The following is a 19562-nucleotide window of genomic DNA, read 5'->3' on the forward strand; positions in this document are numbered from 1 at the left end:
GGGTAGGCTGCTTTCATGGTTTTTTTAATAGTCCAGAGATGAAGCATCTCTCAATAATGGGTTTGCTTTCTATCACAAATGTTGTGCTCAATAATAAAGCATTTCTGCTCCACTTACGTGTTCTCCCACAAAGCAGTAAAGTGAAAGATTAATTTACCTGGAACTCCCAAACACCCATTAAATGCAGTCCAGAGTTACAAAGAAATATGAGTTAATGAGTTTTCAGAGCTAGTTGTATCAGTATTACTAGGACGCCGTAAATAGCACGATCAGATCATCAATAATGGGCTCCTAGAGAGTGGCCAGTGTAGCAACCCTGAAGAGCACTGGTTTCCCAGGCATTTCCTGGGAACGTGAATGGAATGAGCACCAGGGTGACGTTTACGCAAAGGCTGGGTGACGAGTGTCAGCAAGTGAACTACAAATGGGAAGGTTACAGAAAAATACTTCAAAGAATGAATTCACTTGCAGTGTGGCTTTAATTTTCTGCTTCAAAAATGCAGCATAAAGATAAGCAGGTTGAGGATAAGGGCAGAAGGTAAACCAGCCTGGTAAACAAGGGATTCTGGATACAGGCGTCTAAGGGGCAGCTGAAAACAATGATGATAGGATTTGCAAAGGCTGCTGAGAACAATCAAAAGACACAACAGGGAAGGTACTGCTGCATGCTCACCAGACTTCTCAGGGAAGTAAGAGAGGGCAATGGAAAGCAGTTTGAGCTGGAAAACGGAAGACCCGGCATTTTTCCCCTGCTCTGTCTCTAAGAGACCCTCAGACAATGGGCAAAGTAAACAGGTTCTCTTTTAAAAGAAACGGTTGAGCTAAATGATATATAAGATCCCTTTGGGGTATAATGGTATATTCTAAGCCATGTGCTGGTTTCACAAAGTGACTGTTACTGTTCCTTAAATGTCACCTTTTAATTAATAGCTATTTGTGTATCTCATTGTCTTTGTATGTACACCTAATAAACTGTCAGGAGGATTAACCAAGTTGAAATCAATTCACGAAAAAATTAAATACTTTTCATATCACTTTCTCAGTTAACCCCTCTTTTAATAATACAACCATCTTAATTTATATCTCATTTATCTTATACATTTATTTATTTATTGTTTGAGACGGAATCTCGCTCTGTCACCAGGCTGTAGTGCAGTGGTGCGATCTCGGCTCACTGCAACATCCATCTCCCGGGTTCAAGCGATTCTTCTGCCTCAGCCTCTTGAGTAGCTGGGACTACAAGTGCCCACCACCACGCCCAGCTAATTTTTGTATTTTCAGTAGAGACGGGGTTTCACCATGTTAGCCAGGATGGTCTCTACCTCTTGACCTTATGATCCCAAAGTGCTAGGATTACAGGTGTGAGCCACTGCACCTAGTCTTTCTTATACTTTTATAAGCAAGAACTTCTTTATAAATTATACTTATTTATTTTCATATAAACAAAAAATGTATAAAACTCAACTAAGAGTAGGCATCCGAAAATCATATGTTCTTTTCATTCTGGAAATGCAGTATGGAGAAAGAGTAAATTTAGACAGCATTGATGTTGATTGGACTGGTGCCTGCCCAAGGCTCTAGATTGGTGGAAAAGAGAGACATGACTCAGAATATTTTCCCCTTTGGCATAAATTCCCAAAGCATCCAAATACTCATTGTTGAATGTTAGTAAAATATTAATAGTGAAAAAAAAGAGGAATGGTTTGAGATTGATTAGTTTCAAATTATTTTGCTGTGCATCAGCTTGGAGCAAAAAACTCAAATATAGAGATAGACATATAAGAGAAATGTGTGGGTTCCTTTTGAGACTAGTAATATATAGCAAATAAAACTGTTTAACTCTGAGAATGAATCACTACTTTAATAGAAAAGCCAATTGACTGAGAGCTCCTCTTTGCTTCTAAAGAATGATGGCAACATAATCCTTTCCATGAATCAAAAGTGAGAGGATAGGAGGGAGGGTCGGAAGTCAAGCTTTTGGTCTGGTTCTCCATTCGTTTTGTTGGCAGTACAGATAGATTGCTTAAAACATCAGAGCAGGACCCTGTGTTTTGTTACAAGTTTCCTGTTATCTTAAAAACCAAGATTCTCTCTGCCATTGCCTAAAATTAAAATATGAAATACATATTTCTTTGGTGAGTAGGCTTTTTCTTTTTTGACCCAGAAGCTCTTTTTAAATCAGAATACTCTTATGAAAGGTAGTATATTATGACAGCATTAATCATCACTATCTTTTCTGAGATCGATTAAAAAATGCTTATAAATTTAAGGATGAGATGGTACAAAGGATAAGTATGTTTGATCTAGAAAGCTGGAGTCTGGCTTCCTTGAAATCTTGTCCTGTTTACCTCAAGGGAAGCATTAATTATGTCTTGCATTTTTCCCATAGCCTTTTGCATGTGACTGCACGATAATGTTAAATATATTACATAACATATCTGTTTTTATTTCTGCATCTCTCACATTAAAATTGGTGCCCTCAAAGATGGAACCCATGCCTTCGTACCTCTTGCCGCTCCTCAAATTCTAGTTCAGTTATGGCAAGGGGAACACATGCAGTAATTGCTTATTAAATCTAAGCTATTACATTTATTCTAAAACTTTTAACACAAAAGTCAAATATTTGGACGAAAATAATTTCCCTCCCTTCTAAGGTCAGTGTTAAAGTTCATAAATTAGTACGAGGATGGCAGGATAAGGCTTTGTCACAATCTGACTTTGGTTTCTAAGGTCAGATAAGTTCACAAACTGTAGTCCCTCAAATCTATGGGTAATAGTTTATAGGAAAGAATATAACTGCATCTCCTAATCACCTCTTTGTAACATTCACTTGCCAGTCAATTTCTCTAATTAGAGTTGTTACTGAGATGAGAGGAAAATTAATGCCACTGTCAGTAGGAGAAAGCTCCATTTGGTGCTGATGACAATGCCTGGTAGGCAATGAAGTGAAAGAGTGGGAAGGGTTTCTTAGGGCATAGCAGTCACACACCATGTCAAATAAAATTGAAAACAAATTAATATTTTTTATTTTTAATTAATCTCAAATATTACTTGGTAATCCTAATATAACAACATTTTCAAATACTTCCAAAGCAATTTTCCTGAGAAGATCAAAGTGACTAATGAGTATCAGTGTGTTAATTCCCAAAACATCACTATGAGAATTTTCAAAATTAGAACGCAAAGGGAGGAAGGCGTGAAGAATGATTTGTCTTATGTCAATGGTATGGCTGGACCAAAAGCTTAATGTGATGTATCTTCTGCTGGAATTGCTTGAAACCTTGACTTCTAAAATGAGGAAAGGGAAATATCATCTTCCAGTTTACCACGAGCATGGTTCTGAGCAGTCTCTCTCTCTCTCTCTCTCTGTGTGTGTGTGTGTATATATATATGTATATGTATATTTAGATGCCTAACTTCTTGGCATCTAATATGATAGGGAGTAGACGCAACATATTGAGTAATTAAACATGTTCTGGAATCACAGTTGACAGTTGGCACAGCATATTTAAGTTATAATATTCAGTCAATCATTTAATTGAGAATTCTTATCAAGCATAAAATGCTCCGTGTAAGGACCTATGTTAGGCACGAGGAATTTGAGGTCACTAAAACACATGCCCTGCCCTCATGGAGCATACAATCCAGAGGGGGAAACAGACAATGAGGAATAAATGCCACAAATAACCTGCTGTCACATTCTGCAAAGACCTAGAAGTCAAGGTACTAAGACAGAGTATGCTAGTTCCCCATCCTTGGCTAGCAGAACTTGAGGGCTGTGTGAAGAGCGGAACTTCTATTAAAATAGCAGTGACTGCCCTTGATGCAGGAAATGCACTTGTGAAGAAATCCTAGTTAATCAGACACTGCCTTGGTCATGGGAGATGTGCTATAAATGTTCATGACATGCAGTCGGTAAGAACAAAAAGGCTAAAGACCTGAACATGTTCATTAAAGACTACAAATATATTCAAATACACAATTTAGAAAAAGAGTAATACTAACATGCTGTGTTCTTACCCCTATTGTTCCAAAACTTTCTGGTTTTCTTCTCATCTGTTTCTTGCACAAGTGTGTCCAGATCCATTTGATCAGGTACCAGAGAGACTTGGGGCTCGGGATGACATTGAAGGGAGTAGGCAGAGTACCTCCTTCTTCAAAATAACTCATCCAAAGCTTTGTTCGTGCAAATTTCCATTCTATATCTGCATGGTCCTGAACAGGAGAACATGACAACTGATGACAGGTTCCTTAATTAATAAGGTACCATAAATTTCACAGACAGCCTGTAACCCAACTTCAAGCGACTCTTGGAACATTAATTAAATTGCTTCTAAAACCACCACTGACTCCCAGAGATAGTCATCTAAACATTTCAGATGGTGGCTTAACCTAGAGTAGTCACAGGTCTTGTGTCACTTCTCATACTTCCTTCTTCAGTGAAACAGACATCTAAAATAATTCCACGTGAAAAAGACTGCAGTAATTAGTTATGACTTGAAGATTAGCCTGCATCTTCTGCACTGTAGGCTCACGTTAGTGCAGTTCCATTTGATTCAGAAATAGACTTTCTGTCTTAACCAAAGTCTTGTATTCCTGTTTCGATTAATGTTACCTCCACAGATGCTCATGGCTTAGCCTTCAGTGTTGCCAGGAAAAGTCTTATTGGATATGTTTTCATGTGAATATTATTGCCCACCTTTGGCCAACGGAAATAAACACAGAAAGAAGTTCCCCTAATAAATGTAGAATTGGGCTTCTCTGACACACCATGGAATCTTGACCTAACTTTGGACAGATTTCACCAAAGAGCAGTATGGCCAGTGGTTGCCCACAATCCTGAGGCTATCCCCTTCATCATGTATTACCCACTCCACTTTATTAACCTCCTGGGGAAACTTTGGAACATTTGTGGCAATTAGATTTGGGGCGGCCAGTCTCTTCTTAGAAATGTAGCCATATATCTGATTTAAGCAGAAAATCTGAGAGGTAGGAGGTGGTAGAGACTGGGCATACATTCATTTTAAGAATTCAGAATAGTTCATTGTAACCAGTTAATATCATAAACACGAACTCATATTTTACAGTAGGAGAATAATCTTCAACTATGTTTCATTTTGATATTCCTAAATTGCTGTATGCTGATGAATAAGTTATACATACATTTCTACTCTGCGCAACATGGGTTTTAATCCAGATACTGGACAGATTGTGCTTTGAACAAGAATCACCAGAGCTAGAAATTGCATGGCCTTATTGTTGCTAAGCGAATGTTTGATAAATGGGAACACAGAAGCTGCAGTTTCTCTCCCTTTTCCCCTCCTCTTTCTTTCCTTTCTTATTTCTCCCTCCTTTCCTTTCTGTTTCTTTCTAAACAAGCTTATCGGTTCTGGCTGATTATGCTGCATTGATAAAGAGAATTGTATATATTGTTTCCTGCAGGCATAGAGAATGGGACTCAGTAGATCTGGCTCAAGGAAATAAAAAGGCACTCACTTAGATAAAGCATTGGCCTGTGAATAGCTCCTTCTGATTCTCTGATTCCCAGGGAGTCTCAGATTATGTTATCTTATTGCAATCACTAAGCAAGTGCTTTCTTTGTTCATGATTTAGGATTTTAAGAGGGTCTATAACATAGTCTATAGTGCTTAGAAAATCTGGAGATACACAGTTCTAAGCTGGTGATGACTAGATCCATCTTCCACTACTCACCTTCTAACTCCTAGTCAACATTTGAAACTCGGCTTAAGAATCCTCTCTACTCAGAGCCTGCTCTGCCTCCCATCAGTCCTGAGCTGCCTCCTATTTCCAACCCCAGTCAAGGTCCCCTCTTCCATACTTTCATGACATCCTCAAATTTCTTTTCTCAATATTGAAATTATTTATCGATTCTTTATCTCTACTATATCATTTTGTTGTTGTTGTTGAAAACGGGACTTTTTAATTCTTTGTATCCCTAAAATTAAGCATATGTCTGGTATATAGTTGGTTCACTATAAATATTTAATCAATGAACAAATTAGTGAATGGAAAACAGGCTTTAGTTGAGGCCTACATAACTGCTTCTGCCTTTCAACAGTTAAATTTTCCTCGTTTTTCAAGGTTTAACTATGACTCTGAGTTACAGTTAGCAAGAAAAAAAGAGACAGAAATAAAAAAAGAATGTAAAAGATAAAGAAAGGAAGAAAGATAAAGAAAGGAAGAAAGAAAGGTAAAGAAAGATAAGAAAGAAAGAAAAAAGAAAGAAAGGGAAGAAAGAAAAGAAAAGAAAGAGAAAGGGGAGGAAGGAAGGAAGGAGGGAAGGGAGAAAGGGAGGGAGGGAGGGAGGGAGGAAGGAAGGAAGGAAGGAAGGAAGGACCGACTGACCCAAGGACCCAAGGACCCAGAGTATATTCTGCTATTCTGGAACAGGGGAAAGCAATGCTTGGCATGTTCATGCCTCAAGGAGGCTTCATGCATGGAGACCTGGAATCACACCTGTCTCAGGTGCTTAATGCCTGTTTTATTCTCCATACTCTTAGGGTTTGGGCTAAGTAGAAATAGAGAGTTGAAGATGATTCTCATCTCTGTAATGAAGTTACCTAGAAAAGCACACCTCACAAAGAAGCAATAAAAAAAAGTCATAATATTCTTAGTGTTTTCTTCTTGATGAAATTGGGACATTTAATGTTTTAAAAGATCCAGGCCAGGCGCAGTGGCTCACGCCTGTAATCCCAGCACTTTGGGAGGCCGAGACGGGCGGATCACGAGGTCAGGAGATCGAGACCATCCTGGCTAACACGGTGAAACTCCCGTCTCTACTGAAAAATACAAAGAATTAGCCGGGCGAGGTGGCGGGCGCTTGTAGTCCCAGCTACTCAGGAGGCTGAGGCAGGAGAATGGTGTGAACCCGGGAGGCAGAGCTTGCAGCGAGCTGAGATTGCGCCACAGTACTCCAGCCTGGGCCACAGAGCGAGACTCCGTCTCAAAAAAAAAAAAAAAAAAAAAAAAAAAAATCCAAATTGCTGGCAGCTTCCTTGTATCTAGCTTGATAATTAAAGGACTTCTAATTTGTTGTTGTTGCTGATGTTCTGGAAAACAGAACCCACATTTTGGCAATATGTTAATTAGGAGAATATAGAACTTCTGACACAAAAATTTAGAGTCTATAAAAATTTCAGATCATGAGATGCTTAAATGAAATCCAAAGTATCCACAAATTCGGACATTAACCTCCAAATCCTAGGACCTACCTATTTCCAGAGGAATTATTTATGCATTTGGAATACTTTAGCCTGTGAATCGGTAAATAAAAACCATCTATTTTCATGTTCTATGCAGTTTTTCGTCAGTGATGAGTTTCTTATGAGAAAAATGTGCCCCTTAAAGACAGCTGAAGTAAAATTCAGAGTTTTGCTTGACAAAAACACAGTAATAACTCTTCAGAGATTTAACCATAGATTCAAAGGTATAATGCAATGTAGTTATTTATGAAGAAAATGGGAAAACTATAATTATGCTTATAAAATGCTACTTGTCTAAGGTATAAATATGAAAGACTTAACTATATTTCATTCCACTAAGGGTTCTGATTTGCTGCTATTGCTAGTGGTCAGAGACGTATATCACTAGTATGTAAGTTCAAGCAGATCAGTTCAAGCTTTGTCCTTCTTGTGCATTGCTGTATTTCTGGTGCCCAGAACAGTACTGGGCAACACAGTATGTACCAAGTAATTATGTGTTGAATGAATAAGTAAATAATGTATGCTAAGTTGTTTCGATTCCAGAGTTTCAAAAAAAATGTATTGTGTATTATCCTACAGAATTTAATACTACTTCTCTGAATACATTGCCTTCCCTGAGTTTTAAGAAATTGAAAATCCTATGGCTTCTCTCCTCCCCAGACTCCTCTCTGGGTTATCTTTTGTATCTTCCCCTACAGGAATGACTTTGCTTATGTGAGGGTGGCAGGTTAAATGGACTGACAGGAGGCAAAACCTATTGTTCACTGCACAGAGATGAGCTGCTTGTTTGTAAGTCAGATCTCAGCTACTATTTCCCATAGCCAGTGACTGCCTGACAAAATGGATTTGGTTTATCTTTGTAATCATGTGTAACATGACAAAATCAGATTAACTTATAGCTACATATAGGGTGCTACTGCTCAGAAATTTCAAATTAACCATTGATAATTCTTATCTGTCTCATCAATGGCTAATTATAGATTTTATTTATGATGGTAAGAAGATTGGAGTATAGCTGACAACAACAGATTCTAGAGGAAATATTGAATTAAAATAAAGCTGGTCAACTTACAGCAATCAGTTGGTAAGAATTATTCATCATAGCTATTAACATGTTGAGTAGAACAACCAGAGAGATGACATTGTATGTCCCAAACATGGTGGCACCAACAAACTCAGTAAATTCATGCTGTGCTTTGACATTGGTCACATATAAATTGATGAGTCCAAATATTGACCAAAACAGGGACTGCAGTGTCTCAAATAACCTGTAATAAAGATAAAATGATACTAATAGCTATATTAATGGAATAATTATACATAAGATATAACAATAAAGCTTGGCGCTATTATATATAAAATTAACTTAAACATTAATATCAACAGTAAAATAACCTTTTAGGACAATTATAAAATTAAATGATAAAAGAGTGAAAGAAAACTGTTTTCCTCAAACTAGTAGAAATGGTGTACTTAAATTTCCCAAGAGCTTTGAAAGCTAAATTTAGTTTCTTAGGGCAGAGAGAGGCAAATGTGGCATGGGTACTGAGTTAGGAATGGTTTTTACTTTCTCAAATGGTTGGGAAAAAAAATCAAAAGACTGATATTTTGTGACATGAAAATTATGTAAAATTTACATCTCCATATCCATAAATAAAATTTTATTGAAACGCATCCATTCTCATTCATTTATTCATTCCCTATAGCTTTGTTTGTGCTACAATGGCAGAAGAAAGTAGTTACAGCAGAGAACATATGGCTCAGAAAACCAAAAATATTTACTATCTGTTCCTTTTCATAGAACATTTGTCAATCTCTGTCCTAGGGCACTAAGTCATCACTAAGAAATAATAGATCCCAAATTTTAGGCTTTAAAAAAGTCTGTTCTTTTACTGATTTTGCTTTGGTTGTAGGAGAATTGAGAACATTATAATTATTACAGATTTCCATGTTTACAACTAAAATTGGACATCTTGTAAGATGGCAGAGTCTCAGAATGCTTAGATAATAAAATTTGGTGGGTTTTTGTTTTTTTGGTATTTCAAAGAACATTTTATTTATTGTAGCCAATGAATGAGCTCTGGCTATTTTATTGAAAATAAATAACTTGCTCCAAAAAATGAAATAAGCTGAGGAGTATCTGAACCCAAATGGAGAATTGTTTGTTTCAAAGAGACCATAATAATACACTAATACAGTGTAAAAAACGATAATAGAGCTTTCATACTTCTTGATAAATCATTAAAATGAGACTATTGAAATTACAAAAATAAAATGAAAACCTTCTCATACCGGGCATGATGACTAAGGGGGTAGGATTTCTGTCTGTCGGGAGATTAGCATTAGATTGGAATGGTGTTGCAGAACCAAGTCAGTTATGGCTTCTGGCAACTCTCAGCCCCAGTAGCATTGTCCCCTGTATGCCCTTTTACGGAAAGATAGTCCTTGTGTAAGACTCTGGAGCTCCTCAGCCAATGCCTCTGTGGATTAAGTCAATCATGGTCAAGTGACCCAAGGACAGACAATTCATATAAGGCCAGTGGCCTGTGGCATGTACTAAGGCAAAAATGATCAGAATTCCCCTCTAGACAAGTTTGCCTTAAAAATATGAAGATAATTGCCCAAAGGGGTTGAGATGGCAGGGGTTATGATGTGGAGTCAGAGTCACTGGAATGACAGGATGCCAAGGGTCTGAGACAGCACAAACTAAGAAACAGAGAATTGAGGATGAATAAGCCAGACAATAAGTAAACTCGGAATAAGGATGAAGTAGCTGACTCACTTTAATGCTGACACACAGAGAAACAATCCCATGGCCCAGCACTATGTCAACTCTGGCTCTTCCTAAAGCTGGGGCTTGCTCTAGGTTCTGCCCTTGCAAAGATAAACCCTTACTCAGAAGATTGAAGGGCTATAATTCTGTGCATGATTTTTATAGCAAAATGCCTGTTACTTGAAATAAGCCATGAATTCTGATGCATATAACCAGGAGATTCTAACTAAATATGCCTAATTGGCATTCAGGATGGAAATTGCTTTTTTAAAAAGGTAAAAAATTTTGTATTTTTAATTGAGCAACTAGTTTTAAGATAAAAAATTAACTATTTATTTTCTAGAGCTGTAAAACGATGGAACAACAGATTACTGTGAAGCAGAAAGAGCACTGATCTGATCAACTTTAGCCAAACTGTGATCCTTAAATGGAATGCTGCGCATTCATTCTTAGAGGAAAACCCAGATGCCAGATTCCAACAATATTAGAGAGAATTAAGTCTGGCTCATCGGCCCTAGACAAAGGCCACTAAAGCCACTCTTTGAAAGTTTCTCAGGAAAAAGTAAATTTGGCCCATGGCCATGAATTCTTTATTTTTAGTAACTTTAAAGACAATTCTAAAATTAATCACAGTGTCCTTTGGATTTAATGTGAAATACTTGTATTCTTTCTTTCCAAATAGTGTATTTTCTCATTGTGAGTATACACATAAAAATCAGCTGGTTTTCCTGACATGAATAGCAATTTAAGGAAAGTTATAAGTTAAATATTATAAGTTATAAAATATATTGTGTAAAATGTTACCATGTAAATCCCATTACAGGTTCTTTTTCAAATAAAAACAATGATGCAGAATAAACGGCTTATTTTGAATAGTATACATTTGCTCCTGTCTAAATACTAACTACTAATCTTAGGAAATATTAGTAAACACTTTTGCAAAATATTTATTGATGTTTAAAAAAATTTAAAGGGGAAAATTCTAAATAAAGTGACATTTCATGATTACTTATGGATTCTTTCTTTCTTTGATTTTCCTTCTTTCAGTGGAATAAGTCAATGGTGAGGATTAAAGACTAGTTCCACTTAACTAAAATATATTTACTTCTCAGAGGAATTAAGACCCTGGTCTTAAAGTGTTTCTCAGTGAATTGTTCAGATAATAGGTGGGTTTTTAAAAAAATCGGTCTGGGTTAACATTTCAAAGCCATTGCTTTCAGAAATGTTTTTATCATTATTAATTCCCAAATCTATTGAGACCAACATTGCCCATAAATTGAAGGATCCTTACTTAAAGCATCACATCTCAGAATGCCTTTATGTGACTAATATATTTCTTGTTCTGTGGTAATATATGAACTGAAACCTCTCCAAGATAATGCTACAATTTAATTAAGTGACATTTAGTACAAAACTTGGGTCAAAGACTAAATCCTAACAGTCTGTATGGGTGGACCGAGATCCTGCCTTCCTAATGATAACATTTTGTCTCTTGCTTTGAATGTATTGCTCAACATCTACTTTATATAATTAGCTTGTTTCCCTGATTATATATTTACAGCCAGAAAAATTGAATGTGTAAAATGTAATATATTCCACCGTTGAAGTTTTCCTCTATCCCATGGCACTAAAACAATGAGCAAACATAAATTAATAAAAATTCATCTGAATATTTTATCTTTAGCTTATAAGCAAAAATGTAATATTAAAATAATGTATGACTCCAACTGGCCAATTACAATCATTAGGAATACAGCTCCAACAAATATAAAAGGGCTTTGCTTAATGAGACAATACCTGTCACAAAGCCTGTGCCCCTCTCTTCGTAAGAGAGTACCTTGCCAGGGGCTAATAGCTTAAAATTGCACATAGAGTAGTTTCAACAACTAAATGCTATGTATCTTTTGGTAACATGCAGTTCTTATCAGGGTATTGAGAGAATAACCTGGAAAGGAGCAGAAGGAAGTATCTGTTCACTGGTAGGAAATTGCATGAAGTCACATAGAAGACATGGATCACAGCCTGACACTGGGTGTTCGCAGCTAGGGAGAAGATCAGAAAAGGCCCCTAGAAAAGACCTCCTGGAAAAGGTATATCTGAGGTAGGATTTGGAAAAAAAAATGCCATATGGAAGGACAGAATAAGGACATTCTCGAATAAGAGAAGAAAATACATATTTGGAGATTTACATTTATAATCCATCAGGAAATATTGAAGAGTAAAGTATTGCTGGGGGATTGAAAGATGAGACAAGATAAGGAAGTGATACAGAGGATGTTCGTCTCCTTCAAATACCATGTTGAAATGTAATCCCTGATGTTGAAAGTGGGGCGTAGAAGGATGTGTTTGAGTGATGGTGGTGGATCATGGGTTGCTCACAAAAGGCTTAGTGTCATTCTAGGAGCAATTAGTGAGTTCTCACAAGATCTGATTGTTGAAAAGACCTCTGCACCTCCCTCCCTTGCTTCCTTCCTCTTTCCCCCTGTGATGCCTGCTTCCCACTTCCCTTAGCCTTTCACTGTGAATGGAAGCTTCCTGAGGCCCTCCCCAGAAGCAGATGTTGATGCTGTGCTTCTTATAGTGTGCAGAGCCATGAACCAAATAAACCTCTTTTCTTTGTAAATTACCCAGTCTCAGGTATTTCTTCACTGCAACAAAAATGGACTAAGACAGGAGGCAGGGGACAGACAGATCAATGAATGATCTAAAACGTCAAGCTAAAGAATGTGGCAGTATCCTGTAAGCAATAGGGAAACCATTTTGGCACTTTAAACAGAGGACCCTCAGATTTTGGTTTAGAAATATAACTCAGGAAGCAAGATGGAAGACATGAAATAAGGCAGAGACCAGGGGCAGGGGTACTTAGATTTGGGCATGAGTGGAGAGCAAGGGGAAGACGGTGCCAAGATAATAAGAGTGGGAACAGACATTTGTTGACTGACTACACATGGAAGAGATGAGAAGAAGGTAAGATCTAGAATAAGATATACATTTTTGATGTAAGTTTCTGGGTGGATTGTGGTCATGTTGACTAAGAAAAGGAATTAAGCAGGAGGAAGAATACGTTTTAGAGAGACTATGATAAATTCTCTTTGATTGAATGTAAGTCTTCAAGATGCATGTAAAGAGAAGTGTCTAATAGACAGATGAATATATTGTGCAATCCAAGGATAGAAATTGGTGTTAGTAATATAAATATGGAAGTCATGTCGTAGACATATAGAGCCAGTTCCAAAAGCATAGATGAGTTTTCATAGGGGTACTGTTAAAAGGGTCTCAGGTTAGTATGCTAAGACATACCACTATTTAAAAGCAGTAATGAAAATAAAAAATTATCAGAGTAAAGTTAGGGTTAGGGTTAAAGTGAGAAAGGCTAGAGAAGTAAGATTTGAAGTGAAAAGGGTAATAATATGGAAGTTAAAAGGGGACAAGATTTCCAAAAAGGGAAGCATTAAACAGGGTCAAATGAAGCAGACACATTAAGTAAAACGTGAGCAGATAAATGTTCATAGTTAATGGTGATAAGAAGGCTCTAGATGATAATTTTTAGGGCAGTTTTAGTGGAATGATGGAAGCAGAAGCCAAATTGTAATTGGATGAAGTCTGAGTGAGAGGTGAGAAAATAACATATCTTGCATAGGCTTATTTTAGGGTTACTTGGATGAAAGAAATGAGAGAAACAGGAGTGGTAGCTAATAGGAAATACTGGGTTCAAAATTTCTACAAACTTTGAACCTGAGTGGAAGGAATAATAGAGATGAAACCTTATGAGAGGTATGTGAGAGATAATCCTCTACCATTGCCAATCATGACAATAATAAGAGTAGCTACCATTTTTGATGACATTGTATGACATGCACTGTGTTAGGTACTTTATATGAATTATTTTATTTTTAACCTTCACATAGAATAAGGTCTCAGAAATAGTGGGTAGTTTTTAATTTATGAATCATACAGAATTACAGAAAGAAAATTAAAGACCAAAGAAAGCACTGAAGTAAGATGTAGATCAGGGGCCCCGACGGTATCACTATATACCCTGTGACAGTGACTGGTGTCTGTTTTGCTTAAACAGAGTCATCAAGGGATAGGTGACTTATGTCTAGGACCTCCTGCTTCCTAATGGTAAGGGCTATTGATATATACTTTAATTTTTCAATATCTTGAAGCAAAAACTAACTTGTGGCTTGCAGATTTATATTCTATTATTTAGAAAAAATAAGTGCAATAACTGATTTATTTGGGTTGAATGATATAGGCCTACAGTATTTAAGATATGTAATTATATGTTGCTTCTCATGACAATAGAGGAAACCATTGGTATAGACAAACGAAAGTAATACATAATCCCAATAATCCAATATATTTGATTTTGGAATAGAATTTATATTAAGTATTTTACATCTTACTTGTCTGGCCATAATCTCCTTTGATTTATGTTATGATTAGTTTGTAATATGTTATTACTTACAAAGAAACCAATACTAGGGACAAGGAAATTCCTAGGAATTTTAGGAGATCATAAATCATGACAGTGTTAGGTATAACCTATTGATTGCAGAGGAATCAGATAGGTGAGAAGGGTTGGGTCTGGGAACCAGAGCTTTTCCCGCAAAATAAAGAGCACCTAGGAGTTAACACAGTTTTAAATGCTGTGTGGAAGTTCTTTCTGGAAGGCAAAGGAGGAAGTCAGAAGGATATGGCAACAGGAACAGATGGGGTGGTTTTGGCAAGCAGTTTGCACCAGGTTATGCAGCGTAAAGTAAGAAGAAAGTTGTGAAAGAGCATTCACAAGGGTTCTCCATCAGAAATCCAGGAGACCAGCTGGCAGACAGACAAAGACGGTTAGAGCAGAACTCTCATTTATGAAGGAAGAGGTTGGTGGGATCTGACCATTGTAAATCTCTAATCCAGGTTTCCCTGGCCGAGTTGCAAGTCAAGAACCACAAATGAGACGGGGGTGGGGGAGTGGGTGGGGGAGGAAGAGAAGTTCAGATATCAAAACTGAGATGCCATCCTAGGCCATGCTAGTTATGAGGATGTTTTTGCAAGGGATTTCATTGAATTCCTCCTGCCCAGGGTCAGAAGAGAGCAGTGGGAAGATGTCAAGACTGAGTGAACCAGTCAGGTCAAGAAACTGCTGCTTAGGAATACAGGATCAAGATGGAGCTGGAAGGCCGGCGAAGTGGCTCACGCCTGTAATCCCAACACTTTGGGAGGCTGAGGCAGGTAGATCCCTTGAGGTTAGGAGTTCAAGACTCAGCCATGGCCAACATGGTGAAACCACATCTCTACTAAAAATAAAAAAATTAGCCAGGTGTGGTGGTGGGTGCCTGTAGCCCCAGCTACTCCGGAGGCTGAAGCAGGAGAATCACTTGAACCCTGCAGGCAGAAGTTGCAGTGAGCCGAGATCACACCACTGCACTCCAGCCTGGGTGACTGAGCAAAACTCTGTCCAAAAAAAAAAAAGTGTTTTATTTAAGATCCATGGATGTATCAAATCTATTTCTGAAAACAATGAGGTATCAATGGCTGACATTTAAAAATTATGTGCAAATAAGATGATGAATAATTAAAATGAAGTTTTAAATATTGGGGCTAAGATAAAACAGATGTAGAATTAAATCAACAAGAGCATTTTATCTGTAAGTGAATTTGTTCATGTGATATTGAATTTTTCTTACTTGAGAAATTACCATCCTCTCTTATAGTATACATGATTCTATGATGGCTCATGAATAAGGTATGACTTTTAAAGTCACCTACAAAATGACTGTGTATTCAAATGTGGTTACTGTGTGGAGGAATATCACTTCACTTATTAATTCACCTACTAGTTAACCGTCTGTTTGTCACAGTGGGAAGGAAATGGGACAGATATATAGAGGAATAGCCTATGAGAGCTGTGTGACCATCAAACACAGTGCCCATGAAGCTGTGTGCTGTTAGCAAAGCCTGTTATGAGAATAACTGAAGAGAGTTGACAATAGACAGTGTCTATTGCTCATTCAGCTGTAAGGGCACAGAGAGTGTTGTGTGCATGGCAATAATGGCTAGATTAGTCTTAGATTTCCATTTGCACTATTTTTAGATGCTTAAGTTTTTGTGTAGGAAACTAGAGAATGAAAGAGATACGTAAATGGACTTTAGTACCTGGGAAACACATAAGGAAACATTGAAACCTACTTGAATTTTCCAACATGAGTGGTTTTACATATGTTCTATCTTTTAATGTACTTGTAAGCTTTCGTAGTACCTAGGTTACCTTTTTCGATTCTACGTCTAAAAAAATAGTATCTATTGCTTTCTTTTTCATGAAGTCATTTACAAGAAAAGATGATTTTACTAAAATTTAAAATAAATGTGCCAGGTATTCTTTTTCCTGTCGGTAGTTTTCATTTCTATTTAAAGCCACATGAATTCTGTTTTCTGCATTAAGCATAATTTTAATTCCCCATTTTCTTTATAACCATTTGTCATAGGTTTTTCAAGTTTGTGATGTGGTGCACTCTAAATGCTGTACAACATTACCAGTAGAAATGTCTATCAGACTTACGTCGAAAATGCATTATTCTGCTTTTCACATCGTATGCCTTTGCAGGTCAACCCTTTCGTTTCTTCATAATAGAAGTACAATTGATTTAGGCCATTTGCAAATGCTAGCAACACAAGGCAGTATATGAATAGAAACTTCAAAATGTCCAGGAGCATTCTTCCCAGAGATATTTGCAGAGGTCCCAGATGAGAATTTGCAGTAAACAGTGAGATCAGACGCAGAGAACTGAAGATGTTTGCAATAGCAAATAAAGCCTCTGCCACCAGAGTGGGATGCCACATGTCCCATGATTCTCGTGGATTAAGGGCACTGTACTGGAGAAAACAGAAACAAAGGGAAAGTAAAACCAACACACGCATATAAATATATCAAGGTCAGACCCAGAAGGTAAACTATTAAATTTTGAACAAAATAATTGATGACCTTGTTTTTGATTTTTGAACACACTTGCCAATTCTAGAGGAACACATGTAGGATACAAATTACATACAAATGAGTAGAAGTGGTGGTCTGTTGCTATGGAAACAGAAATGACCAATATGGGCAAAACCCATCAGTGCTTCCTCTGCTATGTCCTAAATGTAAATACAACCTAACTTACAAATCATCCCGGCAGTCATTGAATTGCTAATTTTTTACATTTAATATATAGGAAATATAACATTGATCTGAATGTTCCTTAAGTAGGTAAAATAGGTGATTTGAGAAAAAAATTGCTACCTTAAACTTTGACCAGCAATTATTTAAAAAGTAAGCAGGTTAATTAAAATGTCAGATTTGAATTATCCTGATGTTGAAACATACAAAGAGCAAAATAAAATTTACCTGTGTACTATCGAGGTAAATTTGTATCCTTTTTTTTTTTTTAAAGGGTCGAAGCCGGGCATGGTGGCTCATGCCTGTAATCCCAGCACTTTGGGAGGCTGAAGCGGGCAGATTACCTGAGGTCAGGAGTTTGAGAGCAGCCTGACCAACACGGAGAAACCCCGTCTCTACTAAAATACAAAAAAAAGCCAGGCATGGTGGCAGGAACCTGTAATCCCAGCTATTGGGGAGGCTGAGGCAGGAGAATTGCTTGAACCCAGGAGATGGAGGTTGTGGTGAGCCAAGATCACGCCACTGCACTCCAGCCTGGGCAATAAGAGCAAAACTCCATCTCAAAAAAAAAAAAAAAAAAAAAAAAAAAGGGTCGAATATCCTTTTTGAAATATTGCAGTATGAAAATCCGTAATTAAATCTGTATTAGAACTGAACAATAAATTGAATTATTTGCTTCATACACATCACTGAAAAATATATCTAGACAACCAAGATATTTTTCCAATGAAAAGAAAGTTAGTGCTACTCTGAGTTCCACAGAATGTTTTTTATTCTTTTTATAGCACATTTTACATCAAAGACCTTTACAAATGTGAATCAACTAATTCTCCTTGAAACTAATAGATAGTATTTTTTAATCTCTCTGGGGAGAAAATGTATTATAGGCTCCTGATCTTATTCAACACTCAGACTCTTGCTTGACTGGCGGTGTAAAACAATCAAGTTTGAACTAGAAGAAAATTATTTTCTATTTTTAAATCCCGATAAATGTTCTTGAACATTCCCACACATAGCTTCCGTATAAAATAGCTAATTACTGAAGATGTAAAAAAAAAGCTAAGATGTTTTTCTCTTTCATTATGACAAGTGTCAGAGTGAAAGTTAGATACTAAACATTACCTAATTCTCTGCTCTTAGTCTCGCTATGTATGACGCCACCTTTTCCTTCAAACACCAAGATCACATTCTCCTTCCTTTCCTCACTTCCCTCTTAAAGACACTCACATTTAAGTCCATAAATAGTGATCGCTGTCCCCCTATAATTGATAGCTAATTCTATCAACTATAGAATCAGCTCATAAATATTTATAGTTGAGGAATATCCCCCTATGTTGATGGCTAATTCAATTTCTCTTCCTTTAACCTAATATAGCTCAGGACTGTATTTCAAGATATACAAAAAATGAAACAAGAAGTATTCTTAAGCATGCAATCATTTTCTTGAACTTCTTACAACATTTAATACAATGCCCTGAATATCGTGGGTGCTCAAGAAATATTTTCTCCTGTCAAGTATTCCTAGTCCAGTGAGGCAGACAGGCAAAACTAATTATAATAAAAATGCTCTAAGAGATTAACACAAAGTGCGGTGGGAATAGGGAAGAGGAAGTGATGAATTCTGTCTGGGGCTCCTGAGGCTAGGAATGGATAGAGATGATGTGTTGTCAAAGGTTTAAAAGTCCTTCAAATCTAGGAAAGATGCTATGCAGTGCTTTAGGTTTCACATCCAGGTCAGGTGGGATGTGGACCCATCATCACATTATGACTGGGTCAAGCTCTATTACGGACCTACTGTGAAAAGAGCCCTTCTTGGTAAATTATCTCAGCTGAGACAAAAAAAAAAAAAAAAAAAAAAAAATCCTAAGAGGAAGGTTTTCCATTTTTACAGATTCTGCGCCATTGTGATTATTTAACTTGATTTCATAGTCTAGCACCTCTAGTCACGGCCAGGAAAAAGTGCTACATGAATAAATTCACTTTATACAAGGTCAAAGCTTTAGGCAAAACATTGCTGGCATCTGGGTTAAAGGATGTTTGAGTGGCAAAGAACCATTGGAAGTTAAAGATGGGGAACTCCTGAGACACTTAGGATCATCCTCCCAGAAACTATGTGCTTACACTCAGAATAATAAACCTAGGGACTTTTGCCTCCCCAGAGACCATTTATTTACTTTAGTTGAAGTCTTTCTCTTTTCTTCTCCAGGGGAAAGAGAGGCAGCTGGCTCAGCTGCACGGTATGAGTTCTGAGACACATATTTTCCAACCTCCTCTCCTGGGGTACAACCCCTGTATACACAGGGTACGGCTGGCTACTAGGTCCCCCACTGGGGACTGGGGGATGGGGAACCGATGCTAAGTTTGCTATGTAAGTAAATAATTTATCTGTTCTCTGAGCCAAAAAACCTCATAT

General features: G+C 37.2%; 1 protein-coding gene across 7 annotated transcripts in view; it reads right to left on the minus strand.

Annotated features, from left to right (window-relative positions):
* TRPC4 (transient receptor potential cation channel subfamily C member 4) overlaps positions 1–19562 on the minus strand; it is a 230528-nt gene that overhangs the window by 14981 nt on the left and 195985 nt on the right. For 5 of the 7 annotated variants that reach the window (XM_025364312.1, XM_025364314.1, XM_025364310.1 and 2 more), the window contains 3 exons: positions 16553–16866; positions 8296–8491; positions 4021–4215 (listed from right to left, as the gene is read on the minus strand). In XM_025364312.1, coding sequence (XP_025220097.1) covers positions 4021–4215; positions 8296–8491; positions 16553–16866 — 705 coding nt within the window. Of the gene's footprint in view, positions 1–4005; positions 4216–8295; positions 8492–16552; positions 16867–19562 lie in introns of all 7 variants that reach the window. The other 2 variants (XM_025364307.1, XM_025364311.1) reach the window with 2 other exon arrangements.

Source organism: Theropithecus gelada, chromosome 17 (genome assembly GCF_003255815.1).
Source record: "Theropithecus gelada isolate Dixy chromosome 17, Tgel_1.0, whole genome shotgun sequence".
Taxonomy (NCBI): Eukaryota; Metazoa; Chordata; class Mammalia; order Primates; family Cercopithecidae; genus Theropithecus; species Theropithecus gelada.